At 59.3% G+C, this 26,353-nt stretch overlaps 1 protein-coding gene across 4 annotated transcripts in view; it reads left to right on the forward strand.

Moving 5' to 3' along the window:
* Nucleotides 1-26,260, forward strand: part of PLCG1 (phospholipase C gamma 1) — a 41,222-nt gene extending 14,962 nt beyond the window's left edge. The window contains exons 2-32 of one of the 4 annotated variants that reach the window (XM_083801646.1): nt 3,734-3,886; nt 4,971-5,064; nt 5,341-5,388; nt 8,707-8,791; nt 9,248-9,331; nt 9,536-9,558; nt 10,458-10,530; nt 11,216-11,317; nt 12,084-12,202; nt 12,857-12,942; nt 13,252-13,372; nt 13,804-13,972; nt 14,652-14,774; nt 15,668-15,769; nt 15,976-16,163; nt 16,363-16,563; nt 17,016-17,135; nt 17,727-17,907; nt 18,240-18,317; nt 19,013-19,116; nt 19,340-19,436; nt 19,513-19,585; nt 19,942-20,099; nt 20,585-20,681; nt 21,217-21,441; nt 21,929-22,077; nt 23,751-23,865; nt 24,045-24,206; nt 24,323-24,411; nt 24,961-25,148; nt 25,652-26,260. In XM_083801646.1, coding sequence (XP_083657772.1) covers nt 3,734-3,886; nt 4,971-5,064; nt 5,341-5,388; nt 8,707-8,791; nt 9,248-9,331; nt 9,536-9,558; nt 10,458-10,530; nt 11,216-11,317; nt 12,084-12,202; nt 12,857-12,942; nt 13,252-13,372; nt 13,804-13,972; nt 14,652-14,774; nt 15,668-15,769; nt 15,976-16,163; nt 16,363-16,563; nt 17,016-17,135; nt 17,727-17,907; nt 18,240-18,317; nt 19,013-19,116; nt 19,340-19,436; nt 19,513-19,585; nt 19,942-20,099; nt 20,585-20,681; nt 21,217-21,441; nt 21,929-22,077; nt 23,751-23,865; nt 24,045-24,206; nt 24,323-24,411; nt 24,961-25,148; nt 25,652-25,694 — 3,650 coding nt within the window. In that variant the 3' untranslated portion in view covers nt 25,695-26,260. The remainder of the gene's footprint in view (nt 1-3,733; nt 3,887-4,970; nt 5,065-5,340; nt 5,389-8,706; nt 8,792-9,247; nt 9,332-9,535; nt 9,559-10,457; nt 10,531-11,215; nt 11,318-12,083; nt 12,203-12,856; nt 12,943-13,251; nt 13,373-13,803; nt 13,973-14,651; nt 14,775-15,667; nt 15,770-15,975; nt 16,164-16,362; nt 16,564-17,015; nt 17,136-17,726; nt 17,908-18,239; nt 18,318-19,012; nt 19,117-19,339; nt 19,437-19,512; nt 19,586-19,941; nt 20,100-20,584; nt 20,682-21,216; nt 21,442-21,928; nt 22,078-23,750; nt 23,866-24,044; nt 24,207-24,322; nt 24,412-24,960; nt 25,149-25,651) is intronic. The other 3 variants (XM_083801648.1, XM_083801647.1, XM_083801649.1) reach the window with 3 other exon arrangements.
* The last annotated feature ends 93 nt before the right edge of the window (nt 26,261-26,353 follow it).

Raw genomic sequence — 26,353 nt, forward strand, 5'->3', positions numbered from 1 at the left:
CGGAAGGGAAGGCTGCTGGCCCAGAAACGCGACCGTGTCCTTTTTGAAAAGGCGTGTGGAGGTCAAGGCTTTCTCTCCCTCGTCCTGCTGCTGTCCACGTGGGATGAAGACCAGCGCCCGCTTTCTGCAGTGGCTGCTCCGTCCCACAGCGGGGCGATGAGATGTGGTTCACCCCGGTGACAGGTTGCCTCTCTTTGGCGGGTTTATCCAGGGTTATCTGGCACTTGTTCCTCCGCCCTGGCACATGTGGTCCCACCAGATGCTCTTCCCCTAGTCCTCGGCAGCATCCCTGGTAGGTCATTCCCAGCACAGACCCACGGTGCGGTGGGACCTCGAGCTTCCCTGTCCGTCTGTCCTTGAGGGAAGCCCAAGAGGGAAGAGCATGGTGGCCATCAAGGAAGCCACCTTCTTCTCGGTGGCCCCCGGCACCTGCCACAGCAGTTGTGGTCAGGGCAAGCTTCGGGGCAATAAAAAGAAAAGTGGGTGGCCGAAGCTCGCAAGAGCATGGAGAGAGGTGGCAGCAGGCTCTGGGTTTCCTGTTTGCCTTCCGGAGGGTGGCTGGTGTTTGCTGAGGTGTCTGTGTTTTACTTGTGGCCCTCGCAAGCAGAGGTGGAAATATTTATGGGCTGGGGTTGGTTTGGTGTCTGGAATAGGGTGCCAGGCCTTGGCACTGGTGGGGAGGGCTGGGGAGCGTGGCATTGGGGTGTGTGGGACGGGGTTTTGGTGCAAGCAGAGGGAAAGAGGAGACGTGAGACGTGGCTTGTAGGCTTGCACCCCCTGCTGAAGCAGAGCTGGGGCGGCCTTTCCTCCCCTCCCCACTGCCAGCTGACCGCTGGTCCCAGGCTGGTGCCGGGGGCTTGAAGCCTGGCAGGGGCACAGCTGGTGTGGAGACACCTCGCATATTGGGGATGGTGGCGTCCGTGTTCGCTGTGCCTCCTGCTGAAGTCATTTCCTTCCAGGGTGCAGGGGGCCGGGAAGGCGTTTGAGTCACTCGAGGCAGTGGGGCTGGAGGAGGATGATGGTGCTGCTGCGTGGCAAGGTGCGAGCTGCAGAAACCAAACCCTGAACCGCCTTCTCCCCGGCGCACGCGGGCGTGTTTGGGAGGATGAGAGAGATGAGCAAGCAGCTGCAGGCACGCGTGGGCTGGAGCTCGTTACCTGCTCCCCTGCGTGCATGGTGCTCGCGGCAGTGCACCCCAGGAGTAGCCCGCACCCCTGTGCCTTCGTTGGGTGCCCCGTCTGCTCTGGGGGCTCTCCCTGGTGTGGATTTTTGGGGATGCGGTTTGTAAGGGTAGCTCGCAACCTTCACAACCCCGCGGGCACTTTGCAGCGAGAGGCGGATGCGGGACAGAGTCAGAGCGCCGCGGTGCGCCGGCACGGTGCGGGGTTAGGCCCTTGGAAGGAGGCTGCCGAAATAGCAGAGACAGCACATGCTGGTGGTTACCGCCTACCATGAAAACCAGCTCTTTCCCACTGCTTTTGTCAAATCCTCCGACAGGAATAGCCTTTGCTGTGCGTGTGATGGAGGCAAAGACCGCAGCTGTGATGCATTTTTTTATGCTAGCGATAGAGGAACATGTCATGCCGCTAAGGTTGTGAGCACGTGGATGGATTACGACGGGGCAGGCTAATGTTTGAACCTCCAGACAGCCAGTTTCTAAAGGGCAGGTGATGCCTTAGAAAGGCACAGCCCTGCTCGTTTTAGGGAGCTTGTTCAGCTGCCCTTCACAGCCCAAGGAGCTGCATCTCTCTGTGCACTTGTCCTTGGTTGCAGTGGCCAAACGGGGTGTCTCTGTATCAGGAAATGAGGGGGCTGTGATCGTGTCTGGATGCACACCGCTGTGCTGCGTGGTGTAGCCTGTCCAGGGGTGAAAGACCCCTTGACAAGGTTTCAGTGGGATTCTCTTCTTTATACATATTTTTGTGCACATGCAGAGTGCACAAGCCAGCACAAAATGGTTTTATAGCAAGCATCCAAGGCTGCTGCTGTGACTGCTTCAACAGCAGTGGTTTAAAAAGGTTCCCAAGGCTCCTTGTACAAGGTCTGGGACAAGTCTCCCCAGCACCAGGCCACATCTCCCGGCTTGCTGTGGGGTTTGCTGGGAGCAGGCCCCTTCCCCCGTGAGCCGGTGCAGCGCTGCCAGCCTCTGCTGCGGTTGCTGAGCAGGTCGCGTTTCTGTCTAGCTCTAAACTAGAGCAAATTGAAATGAAAGGCGAGTCGATCCACAGTGACTGCCCTAAGTGGAGTTTAATTGGGATGAATTACACGCCAGGTTTGCAGTAATCGCCATCCCACACTGCTCAGAAGCATCGTCTGCTTTGGAAACGTGACTCAGAACTGTTGTTATTTGATTCCCCCGAGCATTTAAGAAACTCTTTTTCCAGGAAGCAAAGATTCTTGGGTTTGGGGTTTTTTGTTGTTTCTGCTGCTGTGTTCTCTGTGTTTGATGGTAATGAGCGTCCTTTCCCAGAATTTCCTCTGGGGAGGAGGCTGAGGCACTCTCTCCCCAGCATCCCTCCATCTCCTTTGGCTCACCTCGTGTTTAAGATCCTGGCACGCTCTACCCCGCTGCAGATTCCCTCGGCCGCGGTGGCCGGGGCGAGTTAGCTGCTGCTCTCCTCCTCCTTGAGCGCTGGGGAAGCCGTAGCTGTGCCCAGCCTGGTTCTCACCTCCCGGCCATGTTCCTTGCTGTCGCACTGCTGCCCAACGTGTCACCTTTGGGGGAGCTCCAGGGGACAGCTGTTGAGCTGCGACACCAGCCCCGTGGCCTCGGGAATATCCAAAGGACAGCGCTGTCCCCGTGTCACTGCTGGTGCTGCCCACTCTGCAGCAGCCTTGGTCTCAAAGAGAAGCTGGAATTGTTAAAATAAAGCCCGTGGGACTCACACAGATGAGAGCAGGTCCAGGGGTCCTGGTACCGCTTGGAGCGGGACGGGGGGTCACCTCTCGAGAGATGGGAGAGCTGTCGGGGCAGGGGAAGGTGCCAGAAACTGCAGCCATAATTTAGGGGGAAAAGGGAGAAGGGAAGAAGAGGGGTCACAGAGTTGTTTAAACCAGGAACCAACTCAGGTTTCAATATCGAATTTGGATAGGAGTGGATCTTGAACCCATGGTGTTTGTAAGACGCAGAGGCTGCAAGCAGGGTTTCGTTGAGCTGGGCAGAAGGCTGTGCCCCCAGAGGTTTCACCCCAGCAGAAAGGCTCCTGTTTAAAAAGAAAACAAAGTGACTCTCGTAAAGGCAAAAACCCCTGCAGTTCACAGACGTAGGTTGAGCAGAGGAAGAAAGAGTGAGGTGTGAAGCTGACGGGCGAAGGAACCTGCAGGAACCAGAGCTCTGCCCTCTGCTCCTCGCGACTGGGGAGCGCCTGGGTGAAATACCGAAGCCTCCCTGGGGACACGGGGACAAACAGGGACAGGGCTGGCTCGGAGGCTTTCTGGGGAACCAGCATGAAGGGGCTGTGCTCGCAGGCTTGTGTGCGCATGGTCTCGTAAGCATGCGAAGAGAGTGGTAGAGGCAGGTACCCAAGAGGTCAGGGAAGCCCAGGTGCTGGAGCTGAGCCGTGGAGAGCTTGGTACCCTCCTGCCACAGCCATCACATACCAGGGGGCAGTCCAGCTGCACAATCCATGCCCTTCCTTCTACTCTGATGTGGCATTTAGGATCTACAGAGCCTCATCTTCTTGGGAATTTCAACTCTTCACTGACCTCTTATTTTTTCCCCTTTGTCTCATAGTGGACATTCGTGAAATCAAAGAGATTCGCCCAGGAAAGAATTCGCGCGATTTTGACCGGTACCAGGAGGATCCATGTTTCCGAGCGGACCAGTCTCACTGCTTCGTTGTCCTCTATGGCACAGAGTTCAGGCTGAAGACCCTCAGCCTGCAAGGTAAAGCACTGGGTAAAGCCCCTGGGCAGGGCGGGCAGGCCCTTCGCAGACTTCCCAGGCATCCTTCCAAGGGTGAGCTGGAACAAGTCCCCGGGCACATAGATGCCTTTTTGGCCATGCTGAAGGGATGCCTTTGGAAGCAGGTGACAGCAGTTCCCTGACGGGTACGCACTGAACCAGGCTCTGGTTAAGTCAGTTGATTCACCCAGTGTAGCCAGAAGTTACATGAACTGAACACCCTGCTTCGAAACTTGCAGTAGTGTTCTTATCTCAGCTTGGCACGTCAGTGCTCGTCAGCTGAGCTTCCTCAGCCATGCACATGGAGGGCTAAGAGCTCGCTTGTCCCTGCCCTGCAGTCCTGAGCAAGGAGATGTGTCTGGCTGCTGCTGGCGGCACGGGGTGACTCTGACGCCTCGGTCCCAGCTTTCCTAAACATCTCGTCCAGTGACGTAAGCCGGACTCGGAGCACCCAGCCTTACGCTTTGCTACTGAAAGAGCAGAGCCTCGTGCTGCCGAGTTTCCTCTTGTATGGAAGACAGGCTCGTAATCACTCGCTGCAGTTCAGCTGGTGGATCTGCCGTGTTCAGCTAGCAGTACTCACCCTTGGGTCTCATTTAGACCCCTGTAGGGGGTTGTGCTGACCCCTGAGTGTCCATGGCACATCTGCCTTCTGGCTTGTGCTGCAGCCCGCAGGGACAGAGCCAGCCCTTCTGCCCTCGGGGAGGCTGCAGCGGGAGCCGGGGGGGCTGAGGAGGAGCTGGCACACCTTCCCCGGGAGCTGCTGGCCCCTGTCACCCAGCCCAGCCTGGGCATTGCTCCTCGGGGACAGAGGTGACACCCAGCTCTCAGGAGGGGCATGGAAGAGTGCAGGGGCACGGGGTCCAGCCAGCCACATACGTCCCGGGGGGTGGGCAGGAGCTGGGCAGGGAGAGGAGCGCACCAGAGCGTCTGCAGGGGTGGGAGCTGTTGGGAGGGGGTGAAGGAAGAAGGAAGGCATTCAAGACATCGGGGGTAGCCTCAAGAGGGGCTGGTGACCTGCCTCTGTGTCCCTTCCTCCCATTTCTCCTCTTCCTTCTTTCCGCAGCCACATCCGAGGAGGAGGTCAACATGTGGATCAAGGGGCTGAACTGGCTGGTGGCAGATACCCTAAGGGCTGCCACCCCGCTGCAGATTGAGAGGTGGGGAGCTTGGCCCTGTCCCGTGCTTGTGTTATTTTCCCTTCTCCATCCCTTGCGGTGCTGCTCCCACCCTGGAGCGCCGTGCTGGGGTCAGACCTGTACAGCAGCGCGTGGTCGGCGGTGTCCGCAGCTGCTGGGCTGGGCGATGAGGTCTCCTTCCCCCCCCCCGGGGCCGCGGTGACCTGGTGCTCCTGTATGAGGGGCTTCATCCCACTGACCTGCCGTCCTACGGCATCTGCGGCCAGGCAGAGCCTGACCTCGTGCCTCTCCTTTCAGGTGGCTCAGGAAGCAGTTCTACTCGCTGGATCGCAACCGGGAGGACAGGTAAAAATGGAGAGAAAACACTCATTTGCACACACGTTTGTACAAAGAAGCCTCATCCTACCCAGTGCCAGAGTCCCCGTGTTTAACAGAAGCCCACCTTGCTCGAACCAGCCATGCAGCGCTGCTAGAGCCCCCAGGAAGCCCCCCGGCACGGTGCCCTCCCAGCCCCTGCTCGGTTTGGGTGCTGGATGAGGCCCCTGGTTTGCAGTGCTTGCAAGAGAGGGCTTGAGCTGTAAGCACTTACCTCTGGCTTAAAAATCCACAGCAAAGGCTAGGGTCTGTGTTGGGTCCTGTAGGGTTTTAGTTTTCACTTCCAAGAAAGCTTAATCCAAGCTCCAATACTTCCCTGGCTCATTTTCACTGAATTAAAAAAAAATCAAAAAATTATCTCATTTCCCTGACCTGTTTCTCAGCGATTTGGACCCAGGAAGACCTTGAGACCCCGTAGCTGTGAAACACCCTCACCCCAAGCTGGCAGCACCGAAGGAGCAGAGCTCCTTTATCCTCCTCGAGACCTGTGGCTCACCCAGCTGCGCCCTTCATCTGCCCGGGCTTTCTGCCCTGGAAGCAGAGCCCCTTGTCGGGAGCCGAAAAGCCTTCCAGGGGTCAGCTGGACCTGGCTAAGACTGGGAGACAGGAGTGCTTTGCCTTGCTGCAATCCCAGCGCAGAGGATGCGCTCAGCTCTTAACCCCCAGGGGACCGGGGGAGCCTCGCCTCTCCTGCTCCCCCTGCTTAGGTCAGCCGGGGAGGTGCCTGCGGGTGGCAGCGATGGCAGTGCTGCAGACACAGGCCCTGTCTGTCCTGTCCTGTAAGCAAAGAACTGATGTGGCTGAAATTGGGGTCTGACTTCTGTTGTCATTGGAGGGGGAGCGCGCTGGAGGTAGCCCGCCCCGTCCCACTGCTCGCAGAGGGACGTGGTCGTGGTGGTCATGAGAAACCCGGGCTAGGTGTCCGTGCTGTAACAGCCTGCCGCTGCCAGGAACGGGGGACCAGCGGCTCCCCCAGTCCCTCCTGGTTTTGTCTTTGCAAGGATTTGTGCCGTGCCGAGAGCAGCGCGGTGCATTGGGGTTTGGCGGAGGAGGGGTAAATCCTCTCCGAGGCAGAACGGGAAGGAAAAAGGCACCCTTAATCCCCTGCAGCTGCTCCGCACGTGCCACACACCTTTCAAATCCCGGCTCAGGTTTTATGCACATCGTACTGGTGTTCGCTGGGGACTGGGCACCGGGGGAAGGAGGCAGGAGTGCGGCTCGCTGGCTGCTTCGAGCAGAGCCCTCGTCCCATCGCTGTGGCCGGGTCCTTGGCGTGCATCACTGACCCCCTTTGTTTGAAAACTGTCTGAATTCGGCAATGGGGAACGTGTGTGGGGGTGGCCGCGTGGGGGGTTGCAGTGTGAACGCAAGAGAAATGGAAAAAATTGGTCCTTTTTCTCATCCGGTTACACAGTAACGCTGCTGAAATGGCATCGGGACAGGACAAAAGAGGCTGAACGTACAGCTTCGTCTGCCCAAGGCACGTTCAGCAGTCGAAAGGCAGTCTCTTACATCTCTCCTGTTGTTTTTCTTAATATCATCTTTGTATTAGCATTTAGAATTAAGCCAGGAAAAGGCCGTGTATTCTTTATCTGTCAATCAAGGGAAGGGGATTAAATGCAAAGCATTTAATTGAAAGAGCTGCTGCTCCAGCCCAGGCTGCGAGCGGCGCACAACAGAAATGCCGCAGCGTAGAGGGGGGAAAGCAGAAAGGTTTCAGGCCTCCCCATCCTACAAGCATCCGTGTGTTCCCTGCAAAGCAGAGACGGCAACTGCAGGTCCTTACAGACCTTTGGATGATGTCTTCCCCTGACTTTGGTGTCGCGTTTTGCTTTTACTTCTGAGCCGGGCAGCGGGGTTTGAAAAGGGAGCGAGGTGTTCTTTGAACACAAACCCCCCGCAGCACAGGCAGCTTTGGGGCAGCTGAAGTTCCCCATTCCCACCCCCTGCTGGGGTCCCAAGCCAGCAGCGGCCACCGGTGGCCGCGTGCCCCTGGCCGGAGCCCACCCAGCCGCGGGCCTCGCAGCGCACAGATGCTGCCTGTTTGCACTGGCGGCCGTGCCTCTGGGTGTTTGTTTTTCCAGGGGAGGTTAGGTGGGAAGAGGAGGATAACAGGATGCTGGTTTTTTTTTCCTAGCTCCAGGGGAGGCCGTTTCACCTCTGGCTAGGAAAGCTGCCCGAGGCTGGGAGCAGAGTTAGAGCACCGGGAGCGGGGAATGTTTTCATGCCCTTGGAGAGGGCTGGATCCGTCCTCTGGCTTCTTCATCCTAAGCCCTTAAAAAAACTTCCGCAGAAGAAGAAGAAAGTTTTTGTGTGTTGTTGTTTTTTTTTTAACTTTCTAGTCTCAAAATAGTACCAAGTTATTTTTCCAAGCTCTCCAGCACTTTAACCTTATTACTAACACAGTAAATAAAATCATCCCATGCCCTGCCCTCCTACCAGAAACAGAGGGGAAATGCTGGTCGGAGCTTTTACATGGTTTGTTCTTTCCTCTCCTTGTTTTGTCACCACGATGAGCAGTGCCTTGGCGCAACACCTCCCGGGGACAACAGCCCTCTGGTGCTGGGGCAGGGCTCTGGGGGTGGCCGCTGCGTCCCATCCCTTCCTTCCTGCCAAAGCTCCTTTGTGGGCTCAGCATCACGGGGAAGGGATGGCCCGTGGCACACAACCAGCACATATCACATTGTCCCTGGTGTATTTAGTTGGGCCCAAGTCCGTGAGCGTTCCCGGTGCCAGGCCTGCCCCGTGCGTTGCAGGATGGGGCAGCATCCTCCAGGGTCCCGGCTCCCACTTGCTTTTGAGGATCAGGCACAAAAGCACCACTGATGATCGCTGGGCAGACTTGGAGGAATTGTCGTCAATGCAGGCGCTACCTCCACCTCCTTCTGTGTGTCAGGGATCAGATTTTGGTCTCCCAGCTTCCATGCTGGGGCGCAGATGCTCTAAAGGTGCTTCTGCCCGGTCGCTCCCAGCAGCCGGCAGGCGCCGTGTGCCCGCTGCAGCCTCGGCTCCCAGGGGCCACGTGAGGCGAGGATGCTGGGGCTTGCCCCGCAGTGCCAGCGGCTTGCAGGAGCTGTCTGCAGTTCCCAGCAGGATGTAGGCAGCCCTGTCCCATCTCTGTGCGCTCCCTGTGCACAGCATACACGTGAAAATGTAAAACATTCTTCCCTTTCGCCTTTGGGTCCCAACCCCGGTGTGCTCCCAGGGATGCGCGTCCGTCCTCGCCTTTCACAGCTGATGCCTTGGTCCCAGAGCTCCTGAACGTGTTTTCCCTCTTTGCCCTGCCAGGATCTCCGCCAAGGACCTGAAGAACATGCTGTCCCAGGTCAACTACCGTGTCCCCAACATGAGGTTCCTGCGGGAGCGGCTGACGGTGAGCACGCGGCCCCGCTGCTCTCCCCTTCGGGCTGGGTCCCTGGGCAGCGCCGCTGCCTGCCCACGTGTCAGCTCACCTAGGAAAGGTCCCACCAAAGAGGAGCGTGCACCTTGTCTCTTGCAGTTTCTAGATATTGCAGGTATTCCCTGCCAGCAAAAAAGGAAACAATCCTTTTGTAACTATTCAAGTAAGCTGTAATGCTTGCTATGTGGGTGAGCCTGGGGAAGCACGTAACGGGGGCTTAGGATGCGCCCATGTCCTGGGTGCTGTCGGGGTCCCGTTGGCCCTAGTGGAGACATATGAAGGTAGGAGGCAAAGGCTGGCCACGTTCTGGCCTTTCCCTCCTCCTCTGCAAAATCCTGGGGGCAGGTGACACCCGCAGGTGACAGGAGTGCAGTCCTCTTGCTTGTGGCTCTGTAAAACCTCGGTGTTTGTGGGTTTTTTTGGCTGTAGGACGTGGAGCAGAGGAACGGGGATATCACGTACGGGCAGTTTGCACAGCTCTACCGCAGCCTGATGTTCAGTGCCCAGAAAATGGTAAGAGCTCAATTCTCCAGGGTGGGGTAGGGGAAGCAGAGATAATATTTATTACTGGGCATCCCCTCTTAATTGCCTTCTTAGCCCTGCCTCCCTCCACTAATAGCTCCTGTTTCCTACCTCTGGGCTAGGGAAGGCAGGGAGCACGTAAGTTATTGCTTTTGCCTGAGAGCCAACCTAATGCCTGTGCTTCTTCTTTTGCAGATGGATGTCCCGTTCCTAGACAGGTGGATAACTTTCTTGTGCTTGCGGGGGAAGGGGCTGCTGCTTTTTGCTCCTTCGCGTGCTTTGGTGCCTGCCGCAGTGGGTCTGGGACGAGGCATGCTGCGTGCTCCTTGTCACAGCGCTGCGTGCGTTTCTGTGCGCTGTGAACAAGCACCTTTGTTGTAGATGTTTCAGGTCAAGTTGGGGCTCTCTTCCTCCCAGATGTCCCTCTGGGAGCCAGCTCAGGTCAGCTGCACCCAAAAAAAATTGTGGTTTTTTTTGTGGAGTAACGAGACCCCCTAGAAGTTTCCCCAAAGGTACCCTCATGGTTGGTGCTCACTGGGCGCTGCGGCCGTAAGCGATGGGCCACCCGTAAGCTCTTGGGCTCCTCTCCAGGCAGTCCCTTCCCTCAGCTGTGCACAGCACTGCCAGCTCCGTGTCTGTTTTCTTGTCTTGGTCCCAGGCATGGCCCCTGGTTGTGCGCTACAGCTTGGTACAGCCCAGCCCTGCCTCCCTGAGCCCCCAGCCTCCGAATACCCGGAGGTCTGGCCTGGCTGCAGTCACCCTTGGCAGCCCCAATCCTCTTTAGCTCTTTTCACTCTTTCATACAAGAAGAAACCCCGTTTTTGTACAACTCAGTCCCTCTGATGACTTTTGCTGCCCTTGACTGGAGTTTCACCGCCCTTGAGCAAAGTTTCACATCGTCAGCCCCTTGCTGTGAGCCCTGGGCTGCCCAGGAGCACGGGACGAGGAGATGGAAGCTCAGCTGCCGTGTGTTTGCCATCGTGCCTTGCTGACCATCGTGCTCAGGGTGCACGGCGTGGGTCGCCTGCTGTGCCGCGTGGCTTGCGGGTGGCCTCTGGCGCAATGCTGCAGCCAGGCATCACAGGAGTGACTGACGTTTCTCTCCTTGTGTTCTCAGGGGTGGAGAAAGGTCCGAGCACTTCAGGGTGTCGCTGCTGGAGTTCCAGAAGTTCCTGCTGGAGTACCAGAGGGTGAGCTCGGGACGGGCGAGGGGAGGGGATAGCTGTAGGGACCCGCTTCTCTGTGGGGTTGGAGTTTCACCAAGTCCTTGGGGCTGGTGCAGAAGGCAGCCAAAGCTCCCTGGGCCATCCTGAGCAGTAGCTGATCCATCTGCTTGCTGCCTTTGCTTCTAAAAGCCATCTTTTGGAGGCATTCGGTGAGCTCAGTGTGTGCTCAGACACCCATGTGGGTGCCCGCAGCCTGTTTGCAGAGCGTGCAGACCCTTCTTGCAGGCTCTCGCAATGCCGTGCCTCGGGTGGGAGCACAGGGCCTCTGCTGTGTGCCATTCTCCCATCTCCCACAGCTGCAGGGAGGACAAAATGAAGCAGCAGAGACGCAGCCGTTTGGGTGACTTAATGCAAGACAGCCAGGGAGAGAGAGGAACCAAAGGAAGCCACGCTGGCTTCTGCTGCGGGGGGAGCTGGGAGAGCAGATGTGTGCAAAGGAGCTCTCAGGAAGAAAAATGCACAATGCCCAGACGATGAAGACCACTTAAAAAGGGGCCAGATTGCCGCAGTTGCGCACTATCTGGTATTTGTGCTGATGGTTGAATTCCCAGGCAGAGATGGTTAAAGCTTCTAGTTGGGCAAGCTGCTGTGGTTTTGAATAACGCTTCCTGAAACGCTTCCTCCTTGATGTCTCTTCTGGGGTTTGCAGGAGCTCTGGGCTGCAGATACCCTCCAGGTACAGGAATTCATGTTCAACTTCCTGCGGGACCCTTTGAGAGAGATCGACGAGCCGTATTTCTCCCTGGACGAGGTACGGCACCTCGGATGGCTAACGGGAGGGCGGGAGGTGCCCAGGGGAGGGGGGCTGCGTCTTCGAGGCGTGACAGTGCTGGAGGGGAGGGTGCTGTAAGCAGGGTGATCCCCTAGGGCAGCCGTTTGCTGAGCTGCTCAAGGGAAGGTTGGCACAGGGAACGACTTCTGGGGACTCTGCTGGTGGTGGATGTGTGCAGCTGGGAGCCCTCCTCGGGCACTTCATTTGGGGAGTGAGAGGTTACGCAGGGGTACACGTCCTTTTGCTCCATGTAAGCATCTTTTCAAAGCAAGGAACTTTGTTATCAGCCTTGCTGGAAACAAAAGAATAAAAACAGCTGGAGATCACCATGTCACAGGCCCTCTGGACCAAGTCCCATCCAGAAGTCCCTTGATCCGCGTGGCCATAGTGAGCTGTTGCTGCCGTGTGAGCTGCAAAATAAAATGCAGAGCTATTGATTTGTCTCCAGCTGGGGCAGTCTAAGGATTTGTGCGCAGATATCTGGCAGGGAGCAGAAGATAGGTGCTAATGCCTGGAGCTGTGTTGCTCAGGCACGTTGGGTCACGTAGCTGTGCACTGGGCAGGATTCGGTCAGGCCCCCGCTGCCTGGTCCCGGTGCAGCCAGTTGGCACCTCGCGTTGCAGGATGCGGTCTGTGCTGAGCTTAGGAAATAGCTGCTCGCCAAGGGTGAGCTCTGTGTGTGAAACTGAACCGCAGCGCCCAAAGCCTCCGCATCAGTAACACGCTTCTGTTTCTTCCTGAGCAGTTTCTCACCTTCCTGTTTTCCAAAGAGAACAGCATCTGGAACTCGCAGCTGGACATGGTGTGTCCGGAGAACATGAACAACCCCCTCTCCCATTACTGGATCTCCTCCTCGCACAACACGTAAGGACCCCGGAGTGGCTCCCTGCGCCTGCCCCTGCCCAGCGTCCCGTGCTAGGGGGCTCTGGTCCCGGCGAGCTGACGAGCAGCCCTTTAGACATGGGATCAGCACTTCAGACACCCTCCGCTTGGTGTCCCAGTCCTCCCTTCATGGTTTAGCCATCTGTGTTGTGCTCTGACACTGGCAGCACAGCACATCTGCACAGACTGGGCTTTGAGGTCCCAGGCTGTCTCTCGGGCAGTTTCCTTCCACGGGCACCATCGCCTTGCACAGCCTGTAGGAGGAGAGGTGCTACAAAACGGGCAGGCTGAAATTGGCCATTTGCTTCTCCCCTGGTGGAAGCATTCTTTGCCAAGGGGCACGTGCACTGGCTGTGCTCCCTGTTCACCCAGTGCAGTGGCAGCACATCAGCCCAAATTTAAAGGACTGAAAGCCTGGGGAGCAGACGGTGGCTGAGCTCCTGCCTGCAGGGGCTGGACCAGCTCTCAGAGCGGTGGCAATGGCGCTGGGTGCAGGGGCATTGTGCCCACCTAGGGCTTGTAGGAGCCATGAATACAGCCCTTGCAGTGGGGATGGAGCCGCGCAGGGCTGCGATGTCCCAGGAGCCATCCCCACCCTGCCTGTGGCTGACGTGCTCATCTTCCCTCACGTGGCAGGTACCTGACCGGGGACCAGTTCTCGAGCGAGTCCTCGCTGGAGGCGTACGCCCGCTGCTTGCGCATGGGATGCCGCTGCATCGAACGTGAGTACCGGTGCCACCAGCAGTTTTGTCACCGTTGTCGCGACAGCTGGCAGCGGTCGGCCAAGTCTCCGTGCGGAGGCAGGGCTGCAGGAGGCGGTGTAACCACCGCGGTGGGCTGGAGAGGCTGAGGCTGTTCGCTGCACGGCGCTGCCTGGCGCCTGCCTGAGCCCTTGGTCCCCCAGAGAGGGCTGGCCTTGCACCTCTCCGTTATTTCCACCCAACGTGAGCTCCCAGCAGTGCCCACTCTCATGTCCGTGTCCTGCCCAGATTGCAGCCCCTGGGCTCATTTCCCCCTTGGGTCTCTTTCAGTGGATTGCTGGGATGGTCCTGACGGCATGCCGGTCATCTACCATGGGCACACCTTAACCACCAAGATCAAGTTCTCTGACGTCTTGGTCACTATCAAGGAGCACGCCTTCGTCACCTCCGAGTGAGTACCGCAGGCACCTGGGCTGCCACGAGCAGAGCTGTCAGAAAGGCAAAGAGCGGGCAGGCACCACCTGCAGCCAGGCGAAGCCCACCTGTACCAGGGACCTGGCACAAGACCGTGCATCTGGGACTCAGCGGGAAGAGAACGTGCTGTTGTGGCTCCAGCCAAGGGGAGATTTCACCCTGAAAAGAGTCTCGTGGGAGGGAAGGCTGTGGGTAAAGCTCAGCAGCTTGCCAGTCCCCTGCCCACAGCCAGTGGTGGGGACACCTTGCTGGAGGCCATTTACACTGAAGGCTCGAGACAGCACAGCTGCAGACGCAGCACAGAGAGGTGTGGGTGCAGACTGCTCTCGGAGGGCACAGAAGCCAGGTTTTCAGCGGAGCTTCCTGCAGACACGGCTCCAGTAATGGCAGCTCTTTTCCTCCTGCCAGCTTCCCCGTCATTCTGTCCATCGAGGACCACTGCAGCATTGCTCAGCAGAGGAACATGGCTCAGAATTTCAAGAAGGTTTTTGGGGACATGCTCTTGACCAAACCAGTAGATATTTCTGCTGACGGGCTCCCCTCTCCAAATCAGCTCAAGAGGAAGATTCTCATCAAGGTGAGCTCCCTTCCCCGGCAGAGCTGATAAATGGAGAGAGTAGGGGCAGGTTTGGCTCTGGGACCATGGGGAGCTGCCTGCTTTTGGAAGGGCTTGGCTGTGGCATGAACCCTGAACCGTGGTTGTATTTATGTCAATGTCCCTGGTTAATTCTACCTTGAGAAAAAGGGTTGGGTCTGGATACAGATGGGAATTCCCCCAAAGTTTTAGGGCAGTTTGGCTTCAGGTCCCTCCCGTAGCCCCATTTTGCGCGCACTGTGGGTGATGACCTCTGCCTGCTTCACCGCTGGAATTTCTCGCTCCGGGGTTACCGTGGCCCCATACCAGCCGCAGAGGACACCGTCTGCGTGACTGACAGTGCTCGGGGTGGAAGTGGAAACCTGCTGCTGAAAGCATGGGGAGACAAAGAGCTTCTCTTGCTTTGTAGGAGCTACTGGGACATGAGCCCAGCAGCTGGGTGCTGCCATGGGAGGATACTGGTATTTCTACAGCAGAAATCACCTCCGGGAAGACAGGGTGGCACGTCAGTGCCATGAGACAGTCTCTTACCTTGGTCCTTTTGGTCTGGGGGGACCCGCTGTAGGAGACCTGGAGTTTCAAGGCTGTTCACTGGGAAACCCGTGCTGCTTTTGGGTGCCCGCTCCGCTCGAGGTGCCTTACTCACTCTCTTGTCCCACAGCACAAGAAGCTGGCCGAGGGCAGTGCTTACGAGGAGCTGCCCACCTCCGTGATGTACTCCGAGAACGACATCAGCAACTCCATCAAGAACGGGATCCTCTACCTGGAAGACCCCATCAATCACGTACGTGTCCGCCACCGCTACCCCAGGCTCCGTAAATGACGCCACGGGGTGCTCGAGGGAGATCCCTTACGCGGGGCTGTTTGCCCCTCCTGGGCCTCAGGAGTGCCAGACCCACGGGTCGCTGACGGCCGGGGGAGTTTTGATGCTGTGCTCTCCCCTAGGCGTCTCCCGCCGGCCCTGCTAGCGGCGCAAGGCTGAGCTCAGGGAGCTCTGGGCTGGTGCACGGCAGCCGCTTCGCTGCTCTTGCGCGACCCGCGTAACGCGCTGGCTGCTCCTGCAGCAAGTCGTGGCGGCAGCCCAGAGCCGGCTGCCTCCTGCCCGAACGCTTCCCGCACCTAAAGGAGCATTCTGCTTCGTAAAGCGCTGAGCATTCATTTCAGCAGGTGTGTTTACTTACCCGCAGTCTGCTTCTTCAGCTGCTTTGCTTTGATGAGGATCTTTCAGGCAAAAATGTATATGAAAGAGCCATTTTTTTTTGGGAGAACAACAGCGCAATGGTAAAGCCGCACAGCCGTCTCTGTTACCCCCATCTCTGATAGCCCCCCTGCCGAATCCATGCCCAATGTTTCCTTTTTGCAGTGATTTGCTCTTCATTTGGTCATCTTTTAATACACGCTGGGGTGGCTGCAGCATGATCTGCAGTCACTTCGTGTGTCAGACCTGTCGCGTGCAGGTTTTTTCGCTGCTGATAAACCCATGCTTCAGATCGGGGGCATGCCTTGGGAGCTCCTGTTTCTCTCCACTGAAACCGGTGCTGTTGGTGACTCTCCTTCCCAAACCCAATCACCCCCCACTGCTTGTGCTAATCGGGGAGAGAAGATCCCACCGACGGGTGCTGGGCCAGCTCGGTGCTTCCTCAGGGGGCCTCTTGCCCAGAGTTTGTCTCCTTGCAGGAGTGGAACCCGCATTACTTTGTCCTGACCAGCAGCAAGATCTATTACTCGGGGGAGACAACCAGTGACCAAGGAAACGAGGATGAGGAAGAGCAGAAGGAGGTGAGGGCTCCCTTGTGCGATGGTAAGTTGCTCCCCTCGGGAAAGGAACTCGCTGCCCAGGGGGCTGAGCACCTCCACTGCCAGCTTCAGAGGGAGATGCTGTGATGGGAAAGGTGGGAGCTGGTTCAGAAAGCCGCCGACCCTTGTTAAAGCCCCGCACGCGGAGCAGCCCCCGGTGACCCCAGTCTGTGCCTTCTTCCCTCCAGGTGAGCAACAGCACGGAGCTGCACTCCACGGAGAAGTGGTTTCATGGCAAGCTGGGAGCGGGGCGCGACGGGCGGCACATAGCCGAGAGGCTGCTGACGGAGTACTGCATCGAGACGGGGGCCCCCGACGGCTCCTTCCTTGTCAGGGAGAGCGAGACCTTTGTCGGGGACTACACCCTCTCCTTCTGGTAAGGGCTCGTGAGCTGCTCTGCGTGGCGCTGCTGGGGTGGTCTTCACCTCGGCACGGTCCCGGTGGGCTGGCAGCATTGGGCAGTGGGTCCCCGGTGGGGCACCGTGTCCTCCTCAGCTGCACCGGGCTGGAGACGGGGCTGGTTGGCGCCGTCTCTCCGCGGACAACCCCGGTTTTACCCCATCCCTCCTCTGCAGGCGCAACGGGAAGGTGCAGCACTGCCGGATCCACTCGCGGCAGGACGCCGGCAGCCCCAAGTTCTTCCTGACCGACAACCTGGTGTTCGACAGCCTCTACGACCTCATCACCCACTACCAGGAGGTGCCGCTGAGGTGCAACGAGTTCGAGATGAGGCTGACGGAGCCGGTGCCTCAGACCAATGCCCACGAGAGCAAAGAGTGAGCGCGTGGGCGAGGAGGGCGAGTTGCGTCCGTGGCAGCTGGGACCCCATGGGAAGCCCTCCCGGGTCTCCCTGCAGCCCCTGCTTCCCTGCTGGGGCTCTGCGGTCCCCTCCTCACTCCCCAGTGTCACAGCAGCACGGCCACCAGCTTCGTCGTTCCCAAAGCTGGCTGTCCCTATGCAAAGAGAGGACTGTCAGGCTTGGCTGAGGTTCCCTCACCTGTGCTACACATCACCAGACAGCTCTGTTCCTATTGCATCCCCTGCCCGTCCCACAAAGGGAGAAGACAGCCCCCGTTGCGGTGTCCCCCGTGTGGTGGGCTCCTCTCCCTGTCCTCCCCACGGGGACCCAGGCAGCCTTTCACGGGGCCGGGGGGAAGCGGCACTGCGTGCTGTGAGCTGCGCCGGCTGCGTGGGGACCCGCGCCCAGCGCCGTCTCTTCTCCCGAAAGGTGGTACCACGCCAACCTCACCCGCGCCCAAGCCGAGCACATGCTGATGAGGGTGCCGCGGGACGGAGCCTTCCTGGTGCGCAAGAGGAGCGAGCCCAGCTCCTACGCCATCTCCTTTCGGTGCGTCCTGGGAGGAGCGAGGCGGGACGGGGTGCGGGGCTGGGGGCGCGGGGAGGGGGCAGGAGCGGTGGGGGGGCTGTCCCTGTGCTTTCCTTCTCCCGTGCCGTGCCCGCGGGCTGTTTAACCCTGCTCCAGAGGGGTGGGAGTCCGTGTCACAGCGCAGCTGGCACGCTGCTGATGGAGCGTTTCTGGCCTCACGTGAGCCCCTCCGGAGCTCTTGTCTCACCTGGATGGCCTGTGTAAGCCTTTAGGGCCACGCTCCTCCTTTGCCATGCTGGTCCTCATGAACCCTGCAGGGCCATGCTGTTTTCTGCCTCTCTCCCCGCCCTGTATCCCTGTTTTTGCAGGGAAAGTGGCACCTGGCTGCATGTCCCCATTGCCCTGCGTGGCGTGGGGCATGCCTGGCTCTGGTGCTGGGGTTTGTGGCACACTGCGGCCGTGCAGATATATCCCCGAGGGGACACACAGGTGCTGGGAGATGGCTGCGCACAGCAGCCAGCCTGGGGACACCTTTTTTGGGTTGTCTTTATGTCGGGAGAGAGCCTCTTGTTGTGCTGTGTGCCCAGCGGCTCCTCTCCCTCCCCGTGCCAGGGCGGAAGGGAAGATCAAGCACTGCCGCGTGCAGCAGGAGGGCCAGACCGTGCTGCTGGGCAACTCCGAGTTCGAGAGCCTGGTCGACCTGATCAGCTACTACGAAAAGCACCCGCTGTACCGCAAGATGAAGCTGAGGTACCCCATCAACGAGGAGACCCTGGAGAAGATAGGGACAGCGGTGAGTCCTTTTTGGAAGGGCTAAGCCAAAGGGTGGTGGAGAGGTCTGTTGTGAGCTAACGCCTTGAAGCAGCATTGTGTGAGCTGTCTCTGTGCTTCATGTGGAGCTTTTTGCCCCACCTGTTGGAAACATGTTGGCTTCTTGTGAAGTGAGGCTTCTTGCTGCCCCTCTGACCCGTGACAGCCAGGAGTGTGGCTGCACACCCGTTTGCTGGGTGCAGCATCACTTCTGTGGGGTCGCACCCTCCCCTGAGCATCTTCCCCATCTCCCCCAAGCTAGGGGACCTGTTCTGCTGAGCCACAGCTCTCATCACTGGCCCTTTGCTTTCACAGGAGCCGGACTACGGAGCCCTCTACGAGGGACGCCACCCCGGCTTCTACGTGGAGGCCAACCCCATGCCGACCTTCAAGGTACGCTCCCACGGCTTGTCAGGGCCAGCGCTGCTCCCTGCAGCCCCTCTCCATCCTCTGCATCCCTCCCTGCCCCACCTCTTGGTCTCTGTAGGGGAAGGCAAGGACGAGGAGGACCTTCCACAGGGCTAGATAAGACCATAAGACCCACCTCTCTCTGCCACCATCTGTTTCCCTTTTAAAGCTGCCGAGGGTCATTCCCAACCAAACGTTGTTCTTACCAAGAGCTCAGTGGAAGACAAGGACTGGCTTTCCTGCACAGCTTACCACAGCTTTCCAGCTCCCCAGCCTCTTGTAGGGTTTAGCATCTCTGGGGCCTGAGCAGTTCCCAAGTGTCTCTGTTTTTGAAGAGCTTTGTTACTTTGCACAGTTATTTCTAGACCATGCAGGTAGGCGTGCTCTAGGCTGGGTCTGCAGGTTCCCTGGCTGTGCTGTCTCTGCTCAGAACTCTCTATACCAAAGCCACCAGTGGCTCCTGCAGAGAGGAAAGTGCCTGTGCGGGGCCACACCAGGCTCCTGACCTCTGTGGTTTGGTGTAAACGGGGGTCTTGATTTGGTCTGCATCAGTGGGGTCTGGTGGCAGACATGCCTCATTCAGCCCTCTCCACACCCCCATCAGTGGTGGGATTTGGTGGCCTCCCTGTCCCTGTGACGGTGCCAGCTGCCCAGCCTCACCAGACCCCTGCTCTTTGCAGTGTGCAGTCAAAGCCCTGTTTGACTACAAGGCGCAGCGGGAGGATGAGCTGACCTTCACCAAAAACGCCATCATCCAAAACGTGGAGAAACAGGAAGGAGGCTGGTGAGTTGGTCCCGATCCTCCTTTTCCCTAAGGGACACGGTCAAACCATGGTGTCACCATCCATGCAACGGTGTGTCCCCTTTGGGATGGGGATTGCCCCCAAGCCTGCCGTGTTCTCCCAGAGCCTGAAAGCAGATGGCAAAGGATCCTCAAGTCACCTGGGATCCCAACCCAGGGTGACCTGGGGTCCCACGGTGGGTGCTGACGCTTCCCTCTCTTCCAGGTGGAGGGGAGATTATGGCGGCAAGAAGCAGCTGTGGTTCCCCTCCAACTACGTGGAGGAGATCAGCAGTCCCAGCAGCCTGGAGCCGGAGCGGGAGGTGAGCTGGGGAGGGCAGTGGGGAGGAGCGCGTGTGCGCGGTGCCTGGCGTGACCGTGCCTGCGCTTCGCTCCCAGCAGCAGCTGGACGAGAACAGCCCCCTGGGAGACCTGCTCGGAGGCGTGCTGGACGTGCCCTCCTGCCAGATCGGTGAGTGCCCTGAGGGACAGAGGAGATGCCGTGCTCTGTATGTGGGGTTTGGGGGCTGGAGGGACGTTGGTGTCTGCCTCCAGGAGCCCCTGTGCCTGTTGCAACTGAGCGCACGGCTGCGGTGCGTGCTTGTAGCGTGCTCGGCTGCTGGGCTTGGGCATCTCCCTGGAGCCCAGCTGCAGCCTAGGAGCATTTGGTGGCTGCGAGCAGCCCTTGGGGCCATGCGGAGCTGCTCCAGCACACCCTGAGCCTGCTCTGTCATTCCTCTCCGCTCGCCTGAGCCTCCCCTTCCTCCCTCCCAAGGACTTGGCCCAGCTTCTGCTTGTGACCATTCTTCTGCCCCTTTCCCCACACAGCCATCCGCCCCGAGGGGAAGAACAACCGCCTGTTCGTCTTCTCCATTAGCATGGCCTCGGTGTCGCGCCTGTCCCTTGACGTGGCAGCCGATACGCACGAGGACTTGCTGGACTGGGTGAAGAAGATCCGCGAGGCGGCCCAGACGGCCGATGCACGGGTGAGCCTGGAGAGCCCTCAGCAGGGGAGACGTCTCGTAGTGTCGTAGCAAAGTTGGGGGATTCCCATTGGCACGAAGGGAGGCCGAGGGAGCAGGTTTGGGTTGGTGGGGAGGGCGGCGAAATGGCTGCCAGCAACTCCTGGCGGAGCAGTTGCAAAGAAAATAGAGCCGGGGCCAGCTCTGCACCTGGGAACGTTCACTCAGGGGTTGTGGGGTGGGCACCAAGAGGTGGGCACCTCCATCCATGGAGGGCATCAAGCTGCTGGTGCCAGTCCCTCTCCAAATGAAAGCCAGGACCTGCCAAGGGCCCTTCCCTTCCCGTGGTGCTTCTGCAGTGTCCCCCCCGCCCCATGCAGACCCACTGGCTGTGCCCACACCGCGGGCAGGAGCGGCCCCACCAAGCCAGCACTGCCGCTGGTGAGCTGGGATGTCCAACGGTGCCGCTCCCAACTGGCCCTGGTGCCTCTCTGTCCCCCTCTTGGCAGCTCTCCGAAGGGAAGATGATGGAAAGGAGGAAGAAGATTGCCCTGGAGCTTTCGGAGCTGGTTGTCTATTGCCGACCCGTGCCCTTCGATGAAGAGAGTGAGCATCTGCTGGTCTCGTGCCACCGCAGGCAGACCCCGTGGTGTTGCAGACCCCGCTGTGTGCCCCCAGGGTGCTGCCCTGGCCTTTGGCTAGCTTGCAGCTGAGGATAGGTGTCCAAAGCAAGCTGGAATGAGTTTAAATCGGAGCTCTGAAAACATCCTCCACCAGAGGGTGGAGGTTCCCTTCCCCATCCTTCTGCTGCTGAGATCTGGCTCTGTCCTGAGCAGCCCCTGGGGAGCGTCGCGCTGCGGCTGTGGTGGCAGAGCCGTCCCCATGCCGTCAGCCCCCTGCCTTTGGCACCCAGCAAACCCGCTGAGAACAGAGGAGGGGCTGCGTGGCCGGATTGTGTCTGAGCCAGGGGAGGAGGAGAGGACAGCGTTAAGAAGGGGCATGCGGTGGTTGAAGTGTCTGGAACAGGGATGTGCTTGTGCCTGGGAGCCAGAGCGCTCTGTAGCGGCGCTTTTCCCATCGCGAGCTCCTCGCCTGGCCTCAATCACGTTCCTGGCTCACTCTGTGCTCTGCCTCCTCCCAGAGATCGGCACAGAGAGGGCCTGTTACCGAGATATGTCCTCCTTCCCCGAGACCAAGGCAGAGAAGTACGTCAACAAGATCAAGGGCAAGAAGTTCCTGCAGTACAACCGCCTGCAGCTCTCCCGTATCTACCCCAAGGGCCAGCGCCTCGACTCCTCCAACTACGACCCCCTGCCCATGTGGATCTGCGGCAGCCAGCTGGTCGCCCTCAATTTCCAGACCCCCGGTGAGGGCAGCAGGCAGGGGAGGGTGGGTGGGCTTGTCGTGCCCCCAGTAACAGCACCCAGCGCCCTTCCCTCATCCTGGCAATAGGAGGGGCTCTGCAGTTCCCACTCTGGGTGTCACCCTTATTGGGAGCCAGGTCAGCTGATGAACGCACCAGAAAACTCTTTTTTATTTTTATTTATTTTTTCCTGCTGGGTTTTCATTGCTTTTGTGAATTAAGGCATCTTGCAGGTTGGTTTGGCAAGTGCTGGAGGCAGCACAAGAGAGCAGAAAGGAGAGGGAAGGGGAAAAGGGGACGAGCCAAGGAGCACGGGGTAGCTGGGCAGACCACATGTGAGAAGGTCACTGCACGGTCCAAGCGTGTGCAGGGCTTTTGGGGTTTCGGGGAAGATGAGCTGGGTTCCCTTTCAAAGGGCATCCTACAAGGCACAAAGACCCCAGGAAAAGGGGAAGGGGCCTAGGACCCACCTCCTACCTGTGCTCCCCAGACAAGCCCATGCAGATGAACCAGGCCTTGTTCATGTCCAGCGGGCAGTGCGGGTACGTCCTGCAGCCCACCAACATGCGGGACGACATCTTCGACCCCTTCGACAAGAGCACGCTGCGGGGCGTCGAGCCGCTCTCCATCTCCATCGAGGTCAGTGCCCACCTGCGCCCAGCCCTGGCCACGCGCTGCGGGTGGGAGAGGGCTCGCGGGGAGCCTGGGGTGCTGCTCGGGGGGTGCTGCTCAGGGGGGGCACCCAGGACATATCCTGGGAGCCCTGCGGGATGCTCCATCCACCCCGGCAGCCTCCACGGCCGGGCTCTCAGAGCCAGCAGGTGGCAACCACGCGCCGTGGGTGCCCTGGCCCTGCCACCAGCCCCGGCCCGCAGGGTGGTGGCACAAGAGCCGAGCCCTGTCCCCTGGGCTGCCAAGGGGCAGAGAGGGACAGCGCCGGGCTCAATGAGGCCGTGTCCCCTTGCTCTCAGCTCCTGTCAGGAAGCTGCTTGTGGTCAGGGTGGGGTTTTCTGCCCCGTTCCTGGTGAGGAGAGGGTTGGGGGCAGCAGGGCTTGGGCTGCAAATGTTGAGCTTGCAGGGCTGGGGCTGAACTGCTCTGGTTTCGGCTCACGGAGCTGCACTGCAGGGGCACGGGGCAGCTCTCCAGGCACGCAGCAAAGCTGGAGGGGTGCGGAGGCGGTGGCAGAGCCAAACCAGACCGTTCCCATGTCAGAACCGACAGCGGTCCTGCTACCCTGCACAGACAGCCCCCGTGGCCTCGGAGCCGAGCTGACTGTTCATATATCTGGGTCGGCAGCCTCCTTTGCAAGTCCCTTTGTCTGAAGCAGCCCTCGGGACGAGGCAGTGGGGATCCTGCCTTTAGTGCTCACGGCTTTCTGACAGCATGAGCAAACTCCTGCTCCTCCGAGGGCATTGCTGTTCCGGAGTGATCCCACCTAAGAGCGCCACTGCCCTGCAGGGGAGGACACCCCACTGTGTCCCGTCAGCACCATCGGCCCCGAACTCCCTAAAAATTCCTGGCCCGTTTCTCCACACCTCCTGTTTCCCAAAGTGCTGCTCCCCAAACTCGTCCTGCGCCTCGGGATGGAGCTGCACCCTCCGGGTGTCAGGAGTCACCGTGCTGCAGCCTGCTGCTGTCTCCTTTAAGAGATGGGCTCAGCCTTTTGTCCTCTGGCAAAACTGCCCCGTGTCCCCTCCGAGGCCGGCTTCCACAGGCGGAGAAGCCGCCTGAAGCCCAGCACGGCTCCAGGCACATGATCCAGCGCTGGCAGCGCGTCCTTCCCCTGCGACAGCAGCGTGCCGGCGTGACATATGGCCCTGGCAAGAGGGAGCGGGGATCTCTTGCTCCTGCGAGGCAGCAGGGCGGCCTTTCAGTCGAGCACAGCCTGTGCTCAAGGCCAGCGAGGCCACGTCCTCCTCAAGCCAAGGCAGCGAGGCCGAGAAGCTCTGACAAAGCTGCGGGTGTCCGACGCCAATCCCCAGCCATGGCCACGAGCCCCAGCTCGGAGGAGGCGGCGCAGGCTGGAGGAGCGGTGCCGCGGGCACGGGCTGCGCTGGGCAGGCTGCGGGCAGGACCGGTGGCAGCTTGGCTGCCTGGCTGATGGTTTACACGTCAAATTGGGGATCGGGAGCACACCGCAGCCTCTAGGTCTGGGAGCTGTTTCTCTCCGCCTGGGCCAGATAGCACCTCGCCTCTAACCACCAGGTGCAGCCAGGGTGGTTTATCTGGAAAGAAAATGTCTCAGTATGCAAACAAGTGTTTTTTTTTTTTTTCCCATCTGTAACAAAGTCCCTCCTGTTCTCTTCCCCAGGTCCTGGGGGCCCGGCACCTTCCCAAAAACGGGAGGGGAATAGTTTGTCCTTTTGTGGAGGTGGAGGTGTCCGGCGCAGAGTACGACAACACGAAGCAGAAAACTGAGATCGTGGGTGAGTGTGGCAGGCGAGGTGACACGGATGGGTTGGGTTCCCCCAGAACTTGGCCTCTCTCCTGGCTGTATCGTTAGGCAAGGTTTTGCAGTAGCAGGAAGGGCTGGGGGGGGGGGGGGGGGGTGATGGTCAGCCACCCCTGCCGGGGCTGCTGTTTGACTGTGGTGTTTTTTGCCCAGCGGACAACGGCCTGAACCCCCTGTGGAGCCCAAAGCAGTTCCACTTCCAGGTCAGCAACCCCGAGTTCGCCTTCCTCCGCTTCGTGGTGTACGAGGAGGACATGTTCAGCGATGAGAACTTCCTGGCCCAGGCGACATTCCTGGTCAAAGGCTTGAAGACCGGTAACGTGGTCGGGGAAGCTGTGTGTCGTGTTGGTCCTCAGCGGTTTGCTGCCCACATCCCGAGAAGGGAGGTGTTGGCTTTGCTGCAAATAACGCTGGGGCTGTCGCTGCTGTAGGTTTCCGAGCTGTACCTCTGAAGAACAACTACAGCGAGACCCTGGAGCTGGCTTCCCTGCTTGTCAAGATCGATATCTTCCCCAGCAAGGTAACTGGGTCACACACACAAGGGCCCCCCTCAGCAGGGTTGTTTGGGGCAGATTCTGGCCCAGGCTTCATTTCTCTTCTCTAAATCCCATCACCGGTGCCGGAGGAGGCAGCTGTGGCTGTCCCAGTTCCCATCCGCTCTCTGGGGACATTGCAGCTCGGTGCCATGGGGGTGGCAGGGTGGCAGAGCTCTTGGAGACAGATGGCTCTGTCGTTTCTTCACTTAAAATTATGCACTGGAACGGGCTGCCTGGGAAGGCGGTGGTGTCCCCATCCTTGGAGGGATTTAAGAGATGTGTGGACGTGGCACTAAGGGACATGGTTTAGTGGTGTGTCAGGGTGAGGGTTGGACCTCGAGGTCCAAAAAACCTTGAGGGTTTTTTCCAACCTGCACCACTCCACCACCACTATTAAGGCCAGCACAGCCGCACCCTGCACACCCTGAGCCCATCAGCCCCGGACCCCCATGGGGGGTCAGCTCTCAGCACAGCCTGCTCTAGGGCACCGCGCCACCCCCAGCCCTTCACTGCTCTGTCTGCTCCCATCCAAGCAGGAGAACGGCGAAATCAACCTCTTCAGTGCCTCAGCCCTGCGGGAGCGAGCCGGGGATGCTGCCAGCCAGCTGCTGGCCAGCAGAGGCAGGGAGGGCTCCTTCGAGGTGCGGTACCAGCAGCCGTTCGAGGACTTCCGAGTCTCGCAGGAGCAGCTGGCTGACCACTTCGAGAGCCGGGAGCGAAGGTAGGCCAGCTGGAGAAGACCCTGAGCGTTTTGGGGCTCCCTGGTGGGAGCCTAGGCCTGAGCTGCAGCCTCATGGAAACACTGAATTCAGGTGGACAGGTGGGGTGAGGTGTGGGGGAGTCACTGCTTTTGGGACGGTGAGGGGGTGGGATGCAAGGTTGGGGGGGGGTGTTGTAGGAGCCGTGAGCTCTTCCATCCTCAGAGGGGCTTCCTAACAGCTTCTCCCCACCATGGCCAATGTGCCAGGCCCCCTCCTTGCAATTCAGGCAGGGAGGTGGCAATGGCATTGGCTTGAGAGCCCGGCTGGAAAAAAATATCCCAGCTGATGGGAGCTGGGGAGGGAGGGACAGGGCTGAAACAGGCAAGGAGCGAGACGTGGGGGGGGGGATGCAGCACCAGCCCCCTGGGCCAGAGCATCCCCAAAGGCACCAGGCCGCGGTAGCTGGGGAAGCCAGCACCCCTCGTCCTCCCAGCGCCGTGCCCCCTGTCTGTGCCCCCTGCAGGGTACTGCGACGGACCAGGGTCAACGGGGACAACCGGCTGTAGGGACAAGCGGCTGTAGCGCTGCTCGGCCGCCCGGGAGCACCTCCCGTGCCTGTGAGTCTCACGGCACGCTGTGAACTGGTTTCTATGGAAACGGCACTGCTATGGCCTACTTTCAGGCAGCTTTTCCAGTTTCTCCGCTGAAGTGTGTTCAAGTGGAGAACTAAAAAAAAAAAAAAAAATCGGGGAAAAAAAAAAAAAACAACAACCAACGAACCACCCCAAACACCCACCAACCTTCACCACGAAGCCCTTAATGAAGTGTATGGATGTGCACAGCCTGCCAGCCGCCGAGGTGAGAGACAAAACTGTCTATAATCGCAAGGAACGAGACGAAAACAAGGAAAAAAAAAAAAAAACAAACCACACCACCCTCTGCCGTCTCGGCGCTGCCGGCGTGCGCGGGGAGCCTGCGTGGCTCGGGCGGCTGGAAGCCGTGTGCTGCGGGCTGCGGCCCGGTGGCCTGCACCGCCCGACCCGTATAGCCACTGCCTACGGGGCCAGTAGTGAAACTCGACGTTTACAAGGCCGCTCTAGCTTTAAACGACAATAAACGTGTCAGTATTACACGCCTGCTGTCTCCGTTTTCTGGTGGTTTGCCCCAGCGGTGGGACCGGCCACTGCCCTCACCTTGAGGTTAAGGCCATGGGGAAAAATAGCCC

This window comes from Anser anser (assembly GCF_964211835.1).
Source record: "Anser anser genome assembly, chromosome: 16".
Taxonomy (NCBI): domain Eukaryota; kingdom Metazoa; phylum Chordata; class Aves; order Anseriformes; family Anatidae; genus Anser; species Anser anser.